At 39.4% G+C, this 22,116-nt stretch overlaps 1 protein-coding gene across 7 annotated transcripts in view; it reads right to left on the bottom strand.

Moving 5' to 3' along the window:
• SMC5 (structural maintenance of chromosomes 5) overlaps positions 1-17,905 on the bottom strand; it is a 117,975-nt gene extending 100,070 nt beyond the window's left edge. For 6 of the 7 annotated variants that reach the window (XM_024996166.2, XM_024996167.2, XM_002689640.7 and 3 more), the window contains exons 1-2: positions 17,613-17,905; positions 11,668-11,809 (exon numbers count right to left, since the gene is read on the bottom strand). In XM_024996166.2, the coding sequence (XP_024851934.1) occupies positions 11,668-11,809; positions 17,613-17,803 (333 nt within the window). In that variant the 5' untranslated portion in view covers positions 17,804-17,905. Of the gene's footprint in view, positions 1-11,667; positions 11,810-13,827; positions 14,333-17,612 lie in introns of all 7 variants that reach the window. The other variant, XM_059889455.1, reaches the window with a different exon arrangement.
• Between the last annotated feature and the right edge of the window lie 4,211 nt (positions 17,906-22,116).

Here is a 22,116-nt window from a genome sequence, read left to right as displayed (position 1 = left end):
CCCTGGACCTAAAAAAATCAGACTGGATCTTGAATCAGGCTATAATTAAGTAATACTCAAAAAAGGTGGGAAATACACCTTGCAAATAATTGTTTTTTTAATAGTGGTAATGACAATGATGATGACAATTATAACCACAACAGTTAACATTTATTAAGCATTACTATGTTTATGTTCCAAGCACTTGATACACAATTTTCTCATTTAATACTCATGAGCAAATTAATGAGATATGTATTATAACCATTTTACAGATGATGAAACTGAGAACCAGGAAGATGAAAAAGAAAGTCTATTCCTGTAACAAGAAAGTACAGTTTAATGATCAAGAGTACAGGCTTCAACATAGACCATGTCTAGTTCAAATCTCAGCTCTGCCATATACAAGCTGTTTCACCTTGACTGGGTTACTTAACGTCTCTGTTTCAGTTTTTTCATAAATAAGGAAAACAATGGCATTTTTTTAGGAGTGGGGCATCTGCTCATTAGGTTGTAATAACTGAAATACTTGTTACCAAATGGAAGAAATTAAAAAATTAGAAGGCAGTTATTATAAAGTATTTGTACCAGTGGTGCAGAAATGCTTATACTAAATTTTTATATTGCATTTAAATAAAAATACAACATTAAAAATTTTTTGCTAAGAATTTGGACATCCCCTGAACATATCTGTGGATACACAAATGTCTGCAAGCTGTCATCTAAGAAAACTGCACTTCACAGCTTCCTTTAAAAAGCCTACCACTCAAGGGTAAGGACAGATGTATCTTCATGACAAAAATAAATAAGAAGGTTGGTGAAAATTGTTACAGCCCAATCCATTCTGACTAAGGCAGCCCTTGGAATACAATCCAGACCATTACAGAGAGAGAATGATTTAATAAACAGTTTCTGACAATTTAAAAAACTACATATAGGGAATTCCCTGGCAGTCCAGTGGTTAGAATTGGCACTTTCACTGCCAAAGGCCTGCGTTAGATTCCTGGTTGGGGAACTAAAATCCCACAAGCTGTGCAGTGTGGCCAAAAAAACAAACACAACATAATATTAATAAAAATCTGAGTATGTCCTTGGAAATTATCTACTCCAAACCCTGTTCTCTGAAATAAAAACTGAATCCCAGACAAGTAACTGGTTCAGGTTACAAAATTAATCATTAATAAATCAGTATCTTTTCTATCTCATAAATGCCCCTCTTATGGCATTAAAAATTTTATTTTGAATAGGTTATTTATAATGTTAAGGGGTATAGAAATCAATCTTGTAACCTACATTAAATTTTGCTGTTGTTTATTCGCTAAGTTGTGTCTGACTCTTTTGCAACACTATGGACTGTAGCCAGCCCAGCTCCTTCTGTTCATGAGATTCTCCAGGCAAGCATACTGGATTGGGTTGTCATTTTCTTCTACAGAAGATTTTTCTGACCCAGGGATTCAACCTGCATCCCCTGCGTTGGCAGGTAGATTCTTTATCATGGAGACACCATGTAAGCCGGCACATTAAATATTAAGCCTTGCTTAAAAACCTGTAATATCACTTTGATTATAATATTTACAGTAGTTTAGAAAAATAAAACAATCATTTCAAGTTTTAAAAATATTTTACAGTCAAGTAACTCAACTTTTAGACTTTCTTTTTAAAACATGTTTTCATGTGAAATATATACCAACAGTATATACAAACTTCATGAACTGTTTAGAAATAATAAAACAACCATATATCTACCAGTTTAAGGAACTGGTCACTAACAGTGTATCTGACATTCCTTAATTCATACTAATTGCATCCTTTTTCTCTCAACTAATGGGGAAGAAAGAGGGAAAGGAATAGTTAGGAGTTTGGGATCAACATGTACACACTGTTATATATTTTAAATAGATAACCAATAAGGTCCTACTGTATAGCACAGGGAACTCTACTCAATGTTATTTGGCAGCCTGGATGGGAGGGGAGTTTGGGGGAGAATGGATACATGTATATGCATGGCTGAGTATCTTTGCTGTCCAGCTGAAACTATCACAACATTGTTAATCGGCTATACTCCAATATAAAATAAAAAGTTTAAAAAATGAAACAACAAATGTAATCTCTAAACTGATTTAATTAAATGGCAACCCACCCCAGTGTTCTTGCCTGGAGAATCCCAGGGACAGGGGAGCCTGGTGGGATGCCGTCTATGGGGTTGCACAGAGTCGGACATGACTGAAGCGACTTAGCAAGCAAGCAAGCAAACTGATAATTCCTTTACTTTTGTTTTGTACTGTATGAGAGTCCAAATGTTTTTGACTGTTCTAGAAACAAACTCACATTACGTGTATTTTTCCAAGATGGTATTTTTCCTTAAAATTATGTTTTTGATATTTAACCAGTGAGCCAAAGTTTGTTTCTATTGTCATATAATATTCAATTGTATTTGACTATTCCAGAATTCACTGCAAACAATACTTCTGTAAGTATTTCCATGATTTCACCTAGTATAAATGCACAAAAGCTGACTAGGGTACCTAGAAAGCAGAATTTTTGAGGCACTGGATATAAGCATTTACAGATTTACTAGGTAATACCATAGCACTTTCCAAGGGGGTTGTACAAATTCATATTCCCACCAAGAATGCATCAGAGTTTCCACTGTTTTATATCCTTATAAGCACATGGCACCAATGGAATTCTGGTGGGTCTGATAGATATACCTTGCTAGGGCTAATGTGCATTTCTCTAATAACTAATGAAGTTGAGCATCTTTTCATGTCTGTAGGAATGTACTGGTTGTCTGGGTTGCCTCTTGACTGTGAGACATTAAAGCGGATCTTTTGCTCACATGTCTTATGAGTTGTCATTATTTTGCTTATTATATAGTCTGTATATCAATCTTGTTATATGTGCTATATATACATGCTCCCAATTTGTGACTAGTCTTTTCTCTACAAGGTGTCTTTTAGATGAACAGAAGTTCCTTAGTTTTATTATAGTTGAAATTATCAACTTTTCCCTTTAGGTCTATACTTGAAGACATTTTCTTAACCCGAAGTCACAAAAATATTCTCTTCTACTACTGATGTCTTCTAAAAACTTCCTGGTCAATCACATTTAGATATTTAATCCACCTGGAACTAATTTTTGTTAAAGTATGAGGAAAGGACTCAATTTCATCTTTTCCTATACCAATACCCAGTTGTCTCAGTACCATTTTCCGTCTCTTCCTCACTCACCTACAATGTCAGTTCTGTCATAAATCAAGTTTTTACTAAGCTTTGTATCTTAGCTCTTTATTCTGTCACATCACACTAGTCTACCCTACATCAACACCACAATGTCTTAATTTACCAAATATTGTATCATCTTGATATCCAGTAGACAAGTTTTTCCATTTTATCCTATTTCTTTAGAAGGAGCTTAGCTATTTTTGGCCCTCTGTATTTTCATCCAAATTTTAGTACCAGCTTGTAATTTTTATAGACGGTAGCAGGATTCTGACTGGAATGACACTTAACATGACATGTATCAAACATTAACATTTTAAAATAAAAACTATAATCTCTGCATACTATCTTTTATGTGCGGCTATGTAACTTATACCTTTGTTGCTATAATATCCATTTTAATTGCATTTACTGTTCACTGTCAGTGAACACAGAAAATGCAACTCATTTCTGTTATACAACATTTTTAGGGGGTTCTCAGTTCTTATTTCTAAACTGCTAATTATTTCTAAGTTTATTATTAATTCTAATCAATAGATATAACTCACAGAAAAGGTTTTGGAATCATTAGTAAGAATGAAAAAGGTCCTTGCCTTAGTCTGGGATTTTGTAACAAAAGTCCCACAGAGTAGGTGGCTTAAACATACATTTCTCAGATATCTGAAGGTTAGGATATGCAAGATCAATGCATTCACAGATTCAATGTCAGTGTTACATTATCTTACATCTCAGTTTAGTCGTTCAGTCATGTCTGACTCTGTGACACCATGCACTAGACCACACCAGGCTTCCCTGTCCATCACCAATTCCTGGAGTTTACTCACACTCATGCACATTGAGTCGGCAATGCCATCCAACCATCTCACCCTCTGTCATCCCCTTTTCCTCCAGCCTTCAATCTTTCCCACCATCAGGGTCTTTTCAAATGAGTCAGTTCTTCACATCAGGTGGCCAAAGTACTCAAGTTTCAGCTACAACATTAGTCCTTCCAATGAATATTCAGGACCGATGTCCCTTAGGATGGACTGGTTGGATCTTCTTGAAGTCCAAGGGACTCTCAAGACTCTTCTCCAACACCACAATTCAAAGGCATCAATTTTGGGGCACCTAGCTTTCTTTATATTCCAACTCTCATATACATACTTGCCTACTGGAAAAACCATAGTTTTGACTATGACTAGATCGACCTTTGTCAGCAAAGTAATATCTCTGCTTTATAATATGCTGACTAGGTTGGTCATAGCTTTTCTTTCAAAGAGCAAGTGTCTTTTGATTGCATGGCTGCAGGAATATAAAGTCAAGTGGGCCTTAGGAAGTATCACTATGAACAAAGCTAGCAGAGGTGATGCAATTCCAGTTGAGCTATTTCAAATCCTGAAAGATGATGCTGTGTAAGTGCTGCACTCAATATGCCAGCAAATTTGGAAAACTCAGCCACAGGACTGGAAAATTGAAAAGGCTACTTTTCATTCCAATCCCAAAGAAAGGCAATGCCAAAGAATGCTCAAATTACCGCACAACTGCACTCATTTCACACGCTAGTAATGCTCAAAATTCTCCAAGCCAGGCTTCAACAATACGTGAACCATGAACTTCTAGATATTCAAGCTGGTTTTAGAAAAGGCAGAGGAACCAGAGACCAAATTGCCAATATCCACTGGATGATCGAAAAAGCAAGAGAGTTCCAGAAAAACATCTATTTCTGCTTTATTCACTATGCCAAAGCCTTTGACTATGTGGGGCACAATAAACTGTGAAAAATTCTGAAGGAGATGGGGATACCAGACCACCTGACCTGCCTCTTGGGAAACCTGTATGCAGGTCAGGAAGCAACAGTTAGAACTGGACATGGAACAACAGACTGGTTCCAAATAGGAAAAGGAGTATGTTAAGGCTGTATATTGTCACCCTGCCTATTTAACTTATGGGCAGAGTATATCATGAGAAATCCTGGGCTGGAGGAAGCACAAGCCAGAATCAAGATTGCTGGGAGAAATATCAATAACCTCAGATATGCAGATGACACCACCCTTATGGCAAGAAGTGAAGAACTAAAGAGCCTCTTGATGAAAGTGAAAGAGGAGAGTGAAAAAGCTGGCTTAAAACTCAACATTCAGAAAACTAAGATCATGACATCCGGTCCCAGCACTTCATGGCAAAAAGATGGGCAAACAGTGGAAACAGTGGCTGACTTTATTTTTGGGGGGCTCCAAAATCACTGCAGAAGGTGACTGCAGCCATGAAAATAAAAGACACTTATTCCTTGGAAGGAAAGTTATGACCAACCTAGATAGCATATTCAAAAGCACAGACATTACTTTGCCAACAAAGGTCCATCTAGTCAAGGCTATGGTTTTTCCAGTAGTCATGTACAGATGTGAGAGTTGGACTATAAAGAAAGCTAAGCGCTAAAGAATTGATACTTTTGAACTGTGGTGTTGGAGAAGACTCTTGAGAGCCTCTAGGATCACAAAGAGATCCAAGCAGTCCATGCTAAGGGAGATCAGTCCTGGGTGTTCATTGGAAGGACTGATGTTAAAGCTGAAACTCCAATACTTTGACCACCTGATGCGAAGAGCTGACTCATTTGAAAAGACCCTGATGCTGGGAAAGACCGAGGGCAGGACGAGAAGGGGATGACAAGGATGAGATGGTTGGATGGCATCACCAACTCAGTGGACATAGGTTTGGGTAAACTCTGGCAGTTGGTGATGGACAGGGAGGCCTGGCTTGCTGCAATTCATGGGGTAGCAAAGAGTCAGACACAACTGAGTGACTGAACTGAACTGACTCACCATTTGCAGTGATTTTGGAGCCCCCCAAAATAAAGTCTCTCACTGTTTCCATTGTTTCCCCGTCTATCTGCCATGACGTGACTGGACCAGATGTCATGATGTTAGTTTCCTGAATGTTGAGTTTTAAGTCAAGTTTTTCACTTTCCTCTTTCACTTTCATCAGGAGGCTCTTTAGTTCTTCTTCACTTTCTGCCGTAAGGGTGGTATCATCTGCATATATGAGGTTACTGATATTTCTCCCAGCAACCTTGATTCCAGTTTGTGCTTCATACAGTCCGGCATTTCACATGATAAACTCTGCATGTAAGTTAAATAAGCAGGGTGACAATATACAGCCTTGATATGTTTCTTTTCTGATTTGGCACCAGTCTGTTGTTCTGTGTCCAGTTCTCACTGTTGCTTCTTGACCTGCACACAGTTTTCTCAGGAGGCAGGTAAGGTGGTCTGGTGTTCCCATCTCTTGAAGAATTTTCCATAGTTTGTTGTGATTCCACACAGTCAAAGGCTTTGACATAGTCAATAAAGCAGAAATAGATGTTTTTCTGAAACTCTTTGCTTTTCCGATGATCCAGCAGATGTTGTCAATTTGATCTCTGGTTCCTCTGCCTTTTCTAAATCCAGTTTGTACATATGGAAGTTCACAATTCATGGACTATTGAAGCCTGGCTTGGAGAATTTTGAGCATTACTTTGCTAGCATGTGAGATGAGTGCAATTGTGCGGTAGTTTAAACATTCTTTGGCATTGCCTTTCTTTGGGACTGGAATGAAAACCGACCTTTTGTAGTCCTATGGCCACTGCTGAATTTTCCAAATTTGCTGACATAATGAGTGCAGCACTTTCATAGCATCATCTTTTAGGATTTGAAATAGCTCAACTGAAGCTCCACTACCTCCACTAGCTTTGTCATAGTGATGCTTCCCCTAAGGCCCACTTGACTTCGCATTCCAAGATGTCTGGCTCCAGGTGAGTAAGCACACCATCATGATTATCTGAGTCATGAAGATCTGTTTTGTACAGTTGTTCTGTATATTCTTGCCACCTCTTACTAATATCTTCTGCTTCTGTTAGGTCCATACCATTTCTGTCCTTTATTGTGCCCATCTTTGCATAAAATGTTCCCTTGGTATCTTTAATTTTCTTGAAGAGATCTCTAGTCTTTCCCATTCTATTGTTTTCCTCTATTTCTTTGCACTGATCATTGAGGAAGGCTTTCTAATCTTTCCTTGCTGTTCTTTGGAACTCTGCATCCAAATGGAATTATCTTTCCTTTTCTCCTTTGCCTTTCATTTCTCTTCTCAGATCTTTGTAAGGCCTCCTCAAACAACCATTTTGCCTTTTTGCATTTCTTTTTCTTTGGGATGGTCTTGATCACTGCCTCCTGTACAATATCATGAACCTCAGTCCATAGTTCTTCAGGCACTCTATCAGATCTAGTCCCTTAAATCTATTTCTCATTGCCACTGTATAGTCGTAAGGGATTTGATTTAGGTCATACCTGAGTGGTCTAGTGGTTTTCCCTACTTTTTTCAATTTAAGTATGAACTTGGCAATATTTATTTTCATGATCTGTGCCACAGTCAGCTCCTGGTCTTGTTTTTGCTGACTGTAAAGAGCTTCTCCATCTTTGGTTCCAAAGAATACAAGCGGTCTGATATCGGTACTAACCATCTGGTGACGTCCATGTGTAGAGTCTTCTCTTGTGTTGTTGGAAGACAGCATTTGCTATGACCAGTGCGTTCTCTTGGCAAAACTGTTAGCCTTTGCCTTGCTACGTTCTATACTCCAAGGCCAAATTTGCCTGTTACTCCAGCTATTTCTTGACTTCCTACTTTTGCTTTCCAGTCCCCTAAAATGAAAAGGATTCTTTTTTGGGTGTTAGTTCTAGAAGGTTTTGGAGGTCTTCATAGAACCATTCAACTTCAGCTTCTTCAGCATTACCGGTCGGGGCACAGACTTGGATTACTGTGATACTGAATGGTTTGCCTTGGAAAGAAACAGAGATCATTTGTCGTTTCTGAGATTGCATCCAAGTACTGCATTTCAGACTCTTTTGTTGACTATGATGGCTACTCCATGTCTTCTATGGGATTCTTGCCCAAAGTATAGATATAATGGTCATCTGAGTTAAATTCACCCATTCCAGTCCATTTTAGTTCACTGATTCCTAAAACGTCAATGTTCACTCTTGCCTTCTCCTATTCGGTCACTTCCAATTTGCCTTGATTCATGGACCTAACATTCCAGGTTCCTATGCAATATTGCTCTTTACAGCATCGGATTTTACTTCCCTTACCAGTCACATCCACAACTGAGTGTTGTTGCTTTGGCTCCATCTCTTCATTCTTTCTGGAGTTGTTTCTCCACTGATCTCCCATAGCATACTGGGCACCTACCGACCTGGGGAGTTCATCTTTCAGTGTCCTATCTTTTTCGCTTTTCATACTGTTCATGGGGTTCTCAAGGAAACTACTGAAGTGGTTTGCCATTCGGTTCTCCAGTGGACCACGTTTTGTCAGAACTCTCCACCATGACCCATCTGTCTTTGGTGGCCATACACGGCATGACTCAGTTTCATTGAGTTAGACAAGGCTGTGGTCCATGTGAGCAGATTGGTTAGTTTTTTGTGATTATGGTTTTCTGTCTGTCTGCCCCATAATGGAGAAGGATAAGAGGCTTATGGAAGCTTCCTGATGGGAGAGACTGACTGAGGGAGAAACTGGGTCTTGTTCTGAAGGGTGGGGCCATGCTCAGTAAATCTTTAATCCAATTTTCTGTTGATAGGTGATTTAGCCCTATTAAATTTGCATATTAATCCATTGGGAGGCTTAGCCAGAATTTCTTTATGGTTTTTAAGCAGACATTCTTACAATCTGTGATTCAGAGTTTTCTTTCTTTTCAACACATATCTTTTCTCTTCTACCTAGAACTTCCAATACAATGTTCAATAGTAATGACAGTAGGTAACCTTGACGGGTACATTTTCACAGATATCTCCTGAAATTAAGAAACGTCCATTCTATTCCTAGTTTACTAAGAGTTTTTAATCATAAATTACTGTGGAATTTAACTGATTGCTTTTTAGCTGTTGAGAAATTATTGAGTTCTACTTCTTTAAAATATGGTGTATCATGTTAATTTTTTCCTAATAATCAATCTCTCATTTCTTGAATAACTTCGATTTGGTCACAATGCATTATATATTATTAAATTCAACATGCTAAAGTTCCTTTTTTGTGTGTGACTTTTGCCTCCAGATTCATGCGTGAAAGGGGCTTGTTATTTTCTCATGCTATCCTTGATTGATTTGGGTAACTAAAGTCACATTTTCCTGTGTAAACAGCAACTTTTGCTGTTAGGACTAATCCACATTTTGTTTTTGTCTGGTGTTCTCTATGAGAAAAAACTTACCAGCTAACTTATCTTCTCTACTTAGAGTTAGTTTTGATAATTTAAATAGCTGTAGAAATATATACGGGGCTTCCCCGGTGGCTCAGACGGAAATATATACAATCACAACTTTTAAAATATTTATGCTTTATTGGAATGATTCTCATAATATTCTTACATTATGAATATATAAACCTCTGCTGCATTCTTGTAATGCCCTGGTGGCAGTCATAATTATTGTGAAATGTATTGTGCATGGATTTCCACTCTTTTTATGTTTTCTAATGATGTCCTTTTTCACATTTCTGTTTCTTTTCTCTTTCTCCTTTCTCAAGACTCCTTCTGGATTGTTTGGGCAGTGGTTATTTTTCCTCTACTTCGCTCCTCCTACTTTAATCTTTCCTGTTTGGAAGTTACATATTTTGGCTTATTTTTTTTTAACTGGTTTACTCTACAAACTTTAACATGCATATTTAACTTAATAAACTCTTAAGCTAACAAATATCTTAACTTTCTCCCAACAATACAGAGAATACTTTAACTTTGATCACAGCTTTGACAACATTTAGTTGTATCTTCTTTGATTTAAAAAATTGACACATCAGTATTATTTTATACAGTTTACACATAACTTTACTACATGTTTAGTATTTAGTAGGCTTCACTGGTGAGATGGTGAAGAATCTGCCTACAATGTGGGAGGCCTGGGTTCGATCCCTGGGTTGGGAAGTTCTCCCGGAGAAGGGAATGGCAACCTACTCCAGTATTCTTAACTGCAAAATTCCATGGACATAGGAGCCTGGTGGGCTACAGTCCACGGGATTGCAAAGAGTTGGACACAACTGAGCAACTAACACTTACTATATGTTTACCATTTCATTGCTCACATCTTTTTACCTCTCAGACTTTCTTCTGAGATAATTAAAGTCTGAGATAATTTTCCTTCTTCCTAATTAAACACTTTCAAAGTTCCTTTATGAGGATCTCAGACTGTTCTCTCAACCCTGTCACATTCTGTGACCATATGACTCCCATGTTTGGTATTCTAAAATTTACTATAATGTGTCTATTTGTGTATTTCTTTCTTTTACGCCATCTGGAATATATTTAGGTGCAATGGATCTGAGGATTCAAGTTTTTCAACATTTCTGGAAAATTCTTAGTCATTCTTTCTTCGAATATTGCCTCTTCCTTAGTCCATTATTTTCCTTCAACTATCAGGTCTCAATCTTGATTTCATTACTTTTTATTTTTTCGCTTTAGCTCTATAATTCATGTTTAGAAAAACTGTCAAGTATTTTGGTTCACATATTCTCAATTATGTCTGCTTTGTTTTACCTGTCCATCAAGTTTCTCTCCCATGTATTTTAATTTATATTCTCAATGATTCTTTTTTCAAATTTACCTTATCTTTTTGTTACTTCTTTGCAACCTTCTTTCAGTTCCTAAATAAACTAAATATTCCTAGTTTACATTCTATATATACAAGCTCTATAGGTCAGATTGTATAGCCTGTTGTTTGTATTAGCTCTCATTTTTAGTGGTTCATTTCCTCCTATGCTTTGTGATTTTTGGGGGTATGGACTCATGAATTTCTTGGAACTTTAGATTTCTTTTGAGGACTGTATTGAAGACATTTTCCTTCAGAGGATTTCATTTGCTTCTGCCAGAGATATTATTAAGGGAGGACACTTTAAACTAAAATTACAATGTATGTGTTGAGGCTTGTTTGAAAGATTTTTTTTCTTTTTCCTTCTACTACTGTATTCAGAGATAACAATGAGTTAAGTAGCCCCACTTCGCAATTTTTTGTTTTTCCTGCTACACACAGTACTCATAGTTTTATCTTCTAACTCTTCTACACCCTCAGGACCCCCAGTCCTATGCAACGAATTCAAAGCCAGGTTTCAGGGCACAAGGTAAGCAAATAACCCTGGGAAAACAACTTCAGAGCTTGCAGAAATCTTCAGATCCAAATTACTTTATTTGTGCCCTTTGGAAACTTACTTCTCCTTTTCACATGTCCATCAATACATTTAAACAGCTGTATCTTACACTATTTCTAAGGCTGAAGGTGTTACACACTTGGAGAATTCTCTAGGTATATAGCAAACTACTTCTGGAAATGGAGATCTTCCCTCAGTGTCTCTACCTGCCAATTTCATCATTTATATTCAAGCACAACACATTTGCCATACCCAAGAATTAAGATGTAGAAATTGATTTGTTACCAAAAGCGATTCATGGTTTTGAATTTTGTTAAAAGTACCTATGTTAACTTACCTTATCTGCCCGTCCCATGAAAGCAGGTTTGCCTGCTAATCCAAGGCAAATGGCACACACGATGCTGGACTTCCCTGTTCCATTAGCTCCGATAATCATATTCAAGTGGGGCCCAGGAGATACTTCACAGACATCGTATGTCCTAAATTATAAACAGGTGAGATTACTAAGTAGAGACAAGAAGTGAAGAATATTTTCCTACTAAAGCACTTTTTCTTGCTTTACCCTTATCACTAACTATAGGTTTCCTCAAATTCTTTAAAAACCAACTAACCTTATAAATATTAATGTAACATTACTTTATAGGTTGTTAACAACTTAGAGGGAAAAAAATCTGTCAGTGAGAGAAATGAAAAAGTGACAAAGTATATCTAAAATTAGAACATTCATGGGAAAATAAAACTTCACGTAATTTTTCTCAAATATTAAGTCTGCTAAATAGAGCAAAGTTTGATATAATTTATTCTTTAGTAATTCTAATACATTAGAAAGTCCATCAAAGCTACTGTACAAATGATTTTTAAATAAATTACATGTAAGTGAAGTGACAGTTCATTCTAAATTTGTGTATTTTACATTTATATTTCTCTTGAATTAAAATGCTTACTAGAAACTTATCATAGTCAACCGAATTACTTTTATTATAATTAGAAAACTGAAGATGTATCAACTCAATAGTTTAATTTATTAACTTTTTAAAATAACATGAATTTCCTTTAATATACTGCCAGACATTCACCAAAGGATCTATTTCTAGTACAAATTAAATTTTATTCCTATGGGAGGAAACAAGAGTGCATCATCACCATGCACGTCCGTAACTTTCCCTCATACTAGAAAGCAGCATGCTGTCCTGCTCTCTACCTGGAACAGGAGCATCTAATCCATATTAGTCTTCAGGGACAGCTATGGCAAATGCGAAGGAAACTGACTCAGTATCTTTGTACTATGTCCTTGAATATCTGGAACTGGACCCCATAAGTAATGTCCCGTGCCCACAGTTTCAGTTGGCTACCAACTAATTCCCCAAGAGTAAAAGCTTAGCCTATTACTAACTTCCTAGGTATTCAAATAATTTTACCAAGCACACTTCAACTTTAATACTCCAAGAAATTAATCATTCTGAAATTCCAAGTTGTAATAAAATAAATACAGGTGGTAAAGAAAAGTATTTTCTGGCAGGTTTCCAACCCCACTTCTCTGCAGAGCATCCATCTATCTTTTCAGAAGCTTTATTCTAGTAACAGCAGAGTCTTGAAACAACCCTTTACAACAGTTAAAATAAAACTACTACTACTAAGTCGCTTCAGTCGTGTCCGACTCTGTGCAACCCCACAGACAGCAGCCCACCAGGTTCCCCCGCCCCTGGGAGTTTGGGAATTTCAGACATCTGGAAAATTATCTGACTTGGAGCTTCTTAATCAACACATGCAGCTCCATTCTTTTAATATTTGAATTTCCTGCTGTAAACTGTCTTACTAAAATAGTGATGCAACTGGTATTTAAGCAAACAAATAGAGCAGAAAAAAGCATGAAAACTTCTGACCTATATTGTTACACACAAATACTATAAACACGAAAAGCTGCCAAAACTAAATAAAGCCTCTGCATTTAAAAAAGAAAAAAAAAACCATTCTGATTCTACAATATGTTTATTGGAAATTCCCTTTTGTGAGTTCCCTTTTCTCTGACCTCCCTCCGAAAAAGCTAATTTCAGAGCCACCCTCTTCTGAGTTTACATACTTTATCTAGTACCTCATATATTCTCCATAGCCTCAGGTAACATCTATATACTGAAAGTCAGTTCAGATGACCTACAGATTCAATTCCCACCTCAAGAACTCTATTTGGATGTCCCACAATGGTCACTTCAAACTTAACATATTCAAAACTATTACACTGGTGCAAAAGTAACTGTGGTTTTGCACTGCTGAACTTTGCTGTTTGATATTGGAATAGATTTTCAAATAAATGTGGTTATGTTATACATCATTTTAATGTACATTTTTGGCTTTTTTTTTTTTTTTGCTAATGACTTATTACTCGCTGTGTATTTTATATTTATTTTAGGCTAGGGAAATGATGTTAGACAAAATGCAAATTCGAGCAGTTTTCTTATTCGAGTTCAAAATGGGTTGTAAGGCAGCAGAAGTAACTCACAACATCAACCACGCATTTGGCCCAGGAAGTGCTAATGAAACTGCACTGGCTCAAGAAGTTTTGCAAAGGAGACGAGAGCCTTGAAGATGAGCAGCACGGTGGCCGGCAACTGGAAGTTGACAACAACCAACTGAGAGGATCATCAATGCTGAACCTCTTACAACTACACCAAAAGTTGTCCAAGAACTCAATGTCAATCCTTCTATGGTCATTCGGCATTTGAAGCAAACTGGAAAGGTGGAAAAGCTCGATAAGTGGGTACCTCATGAATCGACCAAGAAAAAAAAAATCGTTGTTTTGAAGTGTCATCTTCTCTTATTGTATGCAACAACAAACCATGTGACGAAAAGTGGATTTTATATGACAACCGGTGATAACCTCCTCAGTGGTTGGACCACGAAGAAACTCCAAAGCACTTTCCAAAGCCAAACTTGCACCAAAAAAAGGTCATGGTCACTCTTTTGGTGGCCTGCTGCCCATCTGATATACTCCAGCTTTCTGAATCCTGGTGAAAAAAAACCATTACATCTGAGAAGCATGCTCAGCAAATTGATGAGATGCACAGAAACTGCAATGCCTGCAGCCAACACTGGCCAACAGAATGCGCCCAATTCATCTCCATAATAATGCCTGACCATACATCACAAAACCAACTCTTCAAAAGTTGAAAGAATTGGGCTAACGAAGTTTTGCCTCAACGGCCATATACCTATCACCAACCAATTACCACTTTTTCAAGCATCTCAACAACGGTTTGCATGCAAATCACTTTCACAACCAGCATGAGACAGAAAATGCTTTCAGAGAGTTCATCAAATCCTAAAGGACGGATTTTTATGCTACAAGAATAAACAAACTTATTTCTTGTTGGCAAAAATGTGTTGATTGTAATGGTTGCTATTTTGATCAATAAAGATGTGTTTGAGCCTAGTTATAATAATTTAAAATTCACAGTCCGAAACCAGAATTACTTTTTCATAAGCCTTAAAAAAAATCTAAAACCACTCTTGTAGTCTCTTAGTGAAGGATATCATTATTCATTCCTCTGCCCACAGCAGAAACCTAAGTATCATCTTTGATTCTCTTCATCTCCTCCACCTCTGTTCACACTACCCACCCACTCATCACTCCATTTATCACCAAATAATGTTGGTAAACAAGAAAATCTGACACACCTTGCTGTTAAAAAAAGAAACAAATAGGACCCTTCATAATTTAGGTCTAAATCTTTTTCTATTTTCTATCTCCTTCCCCTATTCTCTAATTAGACCTCTAAAGTTTACCTATAAGGAATTTCTTTCAGTTTCTTGACTATCTTATGCTTCCTTCCTTCTCAAAGCCTTTGCATATGCTATTACTTCTGCCTAGAAATCTCTTCCCTCCACTCTCAATCCCAATGGACTTGGTGAACTCTCAGGAATCTTTCCCTTGACTACTCTCTTCCAAGCCTTTTCAGTTCTCTAGGCCTACTCTTCCTACTGCATTCCTAAAACTCAAAGTCCTCTCATAAAAATAAACAAAGTCTTACTTAGTTCTGCACTTTCCAGCTACCTTTTATTTCTCCTCTTCACATTCAAGCTTTACTTCCTCACACTCCTTCATTCTTCTATGACTACAAAGTTTTCCACTTTCCCTACCTCAAAGCGCCAAAGATTTCCTGACTGCTAAATGCAGCAGGTTCTTTTCTGTACTGTTATCTGACTTCACTGTATCATATGATGTTTTTGAAGCACTCTTTTTCCTTGGGTTCTCTGATAATACTCTCCCACGGTTCTCCCCTTACTTCCCTGAACAGTTCCTTCTCAATCTGTGAGTTCTTCTGCTTGCCCTTAAATGTTGGCATTCCTCTGGAACTCTGTACTTGGACTTCTATTTCTATTCCCTTCGAGGCAATTTAAACAATCACCTATATGCATGATTCTTAAGCCTCTCATCTGTTAACATTTTCCTATAAGCTCTGAACCCTTATAAATACTGCCCATAGAAGACCTTTTAGATGCCCCACAGGAAACTTCAATATACAAGATACAAAAGGCATTTATTATTATCCTCCCAGAATTACTCCTTCTTTGACACAGCTCTATACCAATTAGCCAAGAGAGAGACTTGAGAAAAATGCTCCATTTCTCCTTCACCCTGATGCCTCGCAATTAATCTGCAGACAAAATCCTGTCAAATCTATTCTTTCTGCTTCTACTTCCCACTGCAAGACTCAAATCCCGATCATCTCTGCCTTCATATTGTAAAAGCCTTCTTGCCTCCAATCTTGCACCCTTTCTAAATCATCCTTCACACTGCTTCCAAAATAATATAAACCACATGAGGGTGCATGTGTGTGCACTATTTCAGTCGTGTCCAACTCTTTGTGACCCTATGGATGTAGCTCGCCAGGCTACTCTGTCCATGGGATTCTCCAGGCAAGAATACTGTAGTGAGTTGCCATGCCGCCCTCCAGGAGATCCATCTCCTGTCTCCTAACCCTCCTGCACTGGCAAGCAGGTTATTTACCACTAGCACCACCTGAGAAGCCCAAACCACATATGATGCCCTACTGAAAATGCATCCTGGCTGCCTACAGGATAAAGTTGCAATTTCTCAGCACAGGAAACACAGACCCTCAATAATGCTATATATCATCAGTATCACTCTATCCATACACTCACATCCTATGTCCTAATCATAGTAGGATACTGGAAACTTACTAAATACAGCAAACTGTTTCAGGCAGTTCCATGCTCTTCCCTTAAGACTTTCATATCCTCCAGTACAAGGCCCTTCTCACAACTGTGGAGGAAATTAATCATTTCATCCTTTGTGCCCCCACGGCATCCTGATACACACACACATATATATATATATAATTATGGCAGACACTTCATTTGATTATATTTATCTTTCCTGATTTGCATTAAAACAACAATTCAGCTACTTATCAGCTGAGTAAACCCGGGCAAATCAACCTCTCTGAGCTTATCAGTGGCGATGCTACCAAGAGTTATGAGGCATGAATGAGGGTACTGTGTAAATAAAGTACCTATTTCTATACCTGGCACAGGATAGATGCTTTAAAAAAATGTCCTTATTGTTACTGTAATTGTTTTCCTTAGGCCACTGTGGAAGCTTAAAATATAATAGACAAATGAACTGCAAGGTGCTAGACGGATATACGGTAGTTGTGTTACAACATCTTTACTAAATTCTAAAGTGAATACTATGATTAGTTGTCTGAAGGGTGAGCAAGCAACCAGGGAAGAAAGTCAGATATGAAGGAGTCAAGCAACAATTGAGAGCTGGGCTTAATTTTCTGGTACATTTCAGGAAACGTCTCCATCCATCACAACCATCACCATCTTTGTCCACCTGGCAACTGCTATCTCTTCACGAAATGTGCCACAGCACAGCGTCACTGTCGCTGATTTAACCGCTGCTTTTTGACTTCCCAGGACCATAGTTTTGTGAATTTCAGATTATGTCTACAGGCCGTGACTCCCAGCGGGAGATGTAATTCCTACTACGTCCACTGCCCGCCATTTGACGCCTTCACACAACTTTGGCATTAAGAATTAAAAAACTGCAAAACACAAGGCACACACCTGCATCAACAAACACGTCAATCTCCACGGCCCACAAGTAAATATCCTCACCGCAATCCCCGGACGAATTTACCAAAAGCCTCAAAAGCCAGGCACACCTCTACAGACCCGCCCCCGGCACGCACGCAGCCTGCGGCCCTCGTGTGCCGGCCGCTGGCCTCCCACGCCGCGGCACGGCCTCCGGTCACTCACAGGAAGTTCTCCATCGCGATGCGGACGATAGAGCCTTCCACGAAAGGCCCGGACGACGGCAGTGGCCGTGGCGCCGCCGGTGGGACCGAACTCTTTTTCTTGCTCGGGACTTCCGACGAGGGATCACTCAGGATAGCTCTCTTGGAGGCCAGGGGGCTTTGAGTGGACGTTCTCCTGCTCGGTGTCGCCATCCTGGCGGTCTCTCTTCTCGGCTGTGGCTTCCGTTCCCACCTTCCTACAGCCCCAGCGCCCCGGCGTCCCACTCCCGCGCGAACAGCGCGGCGCGCGACTGCGCGAGAGCCCGCCCCGGCGCCTGCGCAGTCCCTGCCTGGTAGCGTCACAGGGCATGCCCCCCCCCTTCCCCCCCTCCCGGGTCCTGGGAGACCCGAGCTGGCGGGAATGGGACGGGGTGGCTCACGGGACCACCCCGCGGGAAGCGGCCACAGGACTGCTCTGTATGTTTCTGCATTTTGCCGATTTTTTTTTTTAACTCCGAAAAAAAAATGTCAGCTGCATTTAATGTTTTGAAAGCCTTTTCAGCGCTCAAGGAAACGTCCACGAGGGGAGGGAGCGCGGGACCTCGTCATGTTCTGACTGGTTTTAATCAGGTCCCCGTGTCAAAACAAAAATAAAAACCCCAACAGTGCAAGCTTTCAAATGACTCTATGCCAGCTCTTCCCTTAAAACATAGCCCTCGGGTCTGTTGCGCTCTCCAACAGGTGGAAAGATTGCACGGCACAGGTTTTCTTCACTACCCCCACCACCACCCCCGCTCCCTAATTCCCTAGTAAGAATTCCTCCTTCGACCTTTCTAGAAATGCCCCACCGAGCACGCTGGCATTGTTAAGAGGATGCTTCCACTTAAACCTAGTCACGTTCATCTAGTTAACTCCCTTATTAAAGATGAGGTTCACTGAGGCCTCTGCAGGTCTTCACTCACTATAATCATATCTGATCTACAATAGGCTACTGAGGCAGTGAGGGAGCCAGGCAAGCAGGTCTCAGAGCTTACGTTTTGGTGTGGAAGACAGGAAAAGAACAAGATAACCTACATAGGATCAAGATAATTTCAGGCGGTGATAGGTGTCATGAAGGAAAAAACAGAATGAATGTATGAGAGAAGCAGGGAAGGCCTGTCAGAGAAAGTGATACTTGAGCTAAATCCTGGAGAACAAGGAGCTAGCGGAGGAAATGAGAAAAGAGCATTCCAGGCAAGCACAGAGGCTCTGAGGTGGAAACCAGCAGAATGAGGAACAAAGGGAAGGCGGGCTAAGCTATACTGAAGTGAGCAAGTTTGCTTAGGGGGGCCTTGCCCATCATGCATTTTATTTTAAAAGCAATGGGAAGCCATTGGATGGTTTTAAGCAGGAGAGAGACAAGATCTGATTAAAGTTTTTAAATGAGGCACTCTGGTTGCTGATTCCTCAGAGTCAAGCCTGGAAGTTCGGAGGCCATTTAAAAAGCTATTGCAGAAAACCCTGATTCCCCACTCCAGGATAAATGCTCCTTTCCCAAGCCCCTGCTTCTCCTCACACAACTGAAATCTGCACTCTTTAAAACTTGTAACCGAAGAAAGAATAAAATTTTTTTTTAAATGTGAACATGTCTTGGTTGTTAGAAAATTTTTAGTTTTTCAGCAAATTAAATAATACCTTTAAAACTGTTCAAAAGGCAGGAAATAATCTTTTTAAAAATAGGGCCTAGGAGGGTACTATACCCTTATTTGCTACACTGCTAGTACAAACTTTCTGAGAAGTGATTTGGTAACCTTCTTCAAGAGCATTAAAAGAGTCAGATTCTTTGAAGAAATCATTGCATTTAGAGGAACCTAATGGTAAAATAATACATGCAGTGGTAATGAGGGTTGAAAGCAGGAAACCAATCTAATCATTTTATACTATCATTAGATCTTCAGTGAACTACTCAAACTGTGCTTATAAAGTTGAGTTGGGAAATGTGTGTGTGTGTGTGTGTGTGTGTGTTTAGGCTCAGTCATGTCCAACTGTTTGTGACCCCATGGACTGTGAGGAGCCGCTTGTGCTTCCGGCTCCTTTGTCCCTGGGATTTTTCAGGCAAGAATACTGGAGTGGGTTCCCATTTCCTCCTCCAGGAGATATTCCCAACCCAAGAATCTAACATATATCTCCTGTGTCTCCTGCATTACAGGTGGAATCTAACCACTGAGCTATTGGGAAATGACACCATATATAATGCATACAGATTGTGAGTTCTTGTCTAGACTGTCAGTCCGTCATGCTCTACCGTCATCCTCTGAAAAGGAAAATGTTACTGGTTTTATTTATAACCACAAACACAATATGTGTTAAATGCAGAAATTTAGGAAACACAGAAAAAAACAAACATACACAAGGGGAAGTTCAGTTCAGTTCAGTCCCTCAGTAGTGTCCGACTCTTTGCGACCCAATGAATCGCAGCACGCCAGGTCTCCCTGTCCATCACCAACTCCCAGAATTCACTCAGACTCACATCCATTGAGTCAGTGATGCCATCCAGCCATCTCATCCTCTGTCGTCCCCTTCTCCTCCTGCCCCCAATCCCTCCCAGCATCAGAGTCTTTTCCATTGAGTCAGCTCTTCACATGAGGTGGCCAAAGTACTGGAGTTTCAGCTTTAGCATCATTCCTTCCAAAGAAATCCCAGGGCTGATCTCCTTCAGAATGGACTGGTTGGATCTCCTTGCAGTCCAAGGAACTCTCAAGAGTCTTCTCCAACACCACAGTCCAAAAGCATCAATTCTTCGGCACTCAGCTTTCTTCACAGTCCAACTGTCACATCCATACATGACCACAGGAAAAACCATAGCCTTGACTAGATGGACCTTTGTTGGCAAAGTAATGTCTCTGCTTTTGAATATGCTATCTAGGTTGGTCATAACTTTCCTTCCAAGGAGTAAGCGTCTTTTAATTTCATGGCTGCAGTCACCATCTGTAGTGATTTTGGAGCCCAGAAAAATAAAGTCTGACACTGTTTCCACTGTTTCCCCATCTATTTCCCATTAAGTGATGGGACCAGATGCCATAATCTTTGTTTTCTGAATGTTGAGTTTTAAGCCAACTTTTTTACTCTCCTCTTTCACCTTCATCCAGAGGCTTTTTAGTTCCTCTTCACTTTCTGCCATAAGGGTGGTGTCATCCGCATATCAGAGGTTATTGATATTTCTTCAGGCAATCTTGATTCCAGCTTGTGCTTCTTCCAGCCCAGCATTTCTCATGATGTACTCTGCATATAAGTTAAATAAGCAGGGTGACAATATACAGCCTTGACGTACTCCTTTTCCTATTTGGAACCAGTCTGTTGTTCCATGTCCAGTTCTAACTGTTGCTTCCTGACCTGCATACAAATTTCTCAAGAGGCAGGTCAGGTGGTCTGGTATTCCCATCTCTTTCAGGATTTTCCACAGTTTATTGTGATCCACACAGTCAAAGGCTTTGGCATAGTGAATAAAGCAGAAATAGATGTTTTTCTGGAACTCTCTTGCTTTTTCCATGATCCAGCGGATGTTGGCAATTTGATCTCTGGTTCCTCTGCCTTTTCTAAAACCAGCTTGAACATCTGAAAGTTCATGGTTCACATATTGCTGAAGCCTGGCTTGGAGAATTTTGAGCATTACATTACTAGTGTGTGAGATGAGTGCAATTGTGCAGTAGTTTGAGCATTCTTTGGCATTGCCTTCCTTTGGGATTGGAATAAAAACTGACCTTTTCCAGTCCTCTGGCCACTGCTGAGTGTCCCAAATTTGCTGGCATGTTGAGTGCAGCACTTTCACAGCATCATCTTTCAGGATTTGGAATAGTTCAACTGGAATTCCATCACCTCCACTAGCTTTGTTCGTAGTGATGCTTTCTGAGGCCCACTTGACTTCACATTCCAGGATGTCTGGCTCTAGGTCAGTGATCACACCATCGTGATTATCTGGGTTGTGAAGATCTTTTTTGTATAGTTCTTCTGTGTATTCTTGCCACCTCTTCTTAATATCTTCTGCTTCTGTTAGGTCCATACCATTTCTGTCCTTTATCGAGCCCATCTTTGCATGAAATATTCCCTTGGTATCTCTAATTTTCTTGAAGAGATCTTTAGTCTCTCCCATTCTATTGTTTTCCTCTTTCTTTGCATTGATTGCTGAGGAAGGCTTTCTTATCTCTTCTTGATATTCTTTGGAACGCTGCTTTCAGATGCTTATATCTTTCCTTTTCTCCTTTGCTCTTCGCTTCTGTTCTTTTCACAGCTATTTGTAAGGCCTCCCTAGAAAGCCATTTTGCTTTTTTGCATTTCTTTTCCATGGGGATGGTCTACTCATAATTCCTCTACCCAGACTAATCACTGTTAAGATTTTGGTGTATGTTTTAATATCTTTTTTCTTTGTGTATGTATGTTATGGTCCTTTTGTTGAAAAAAGTAGAATTATACTGCACAACTTATATATACTGTTATTTAACCCTCTTTATCTCACTTAATATATTCAGTTCAGTTCAGTTCAGTTGCTC

Source organism: Bos taurus, chromosome 8 (assembly GCF_002263795.3).
Source record: "Bos taurus isolate L1 Dominette 01449 registration number 42190680 breed Hereford chromosome 8, ARS-UCD2.0, whole genome shotgun sequence".
NCBI classification, from domain to species: Eukaryota; Metazoa; Chordata; class Mammalia; order Artiodactyla; family Bovidae; genus Bos; species Bos taurus.
This window is presented reverse-complemented; position numbering and strand designations above follow the sequence as displayed.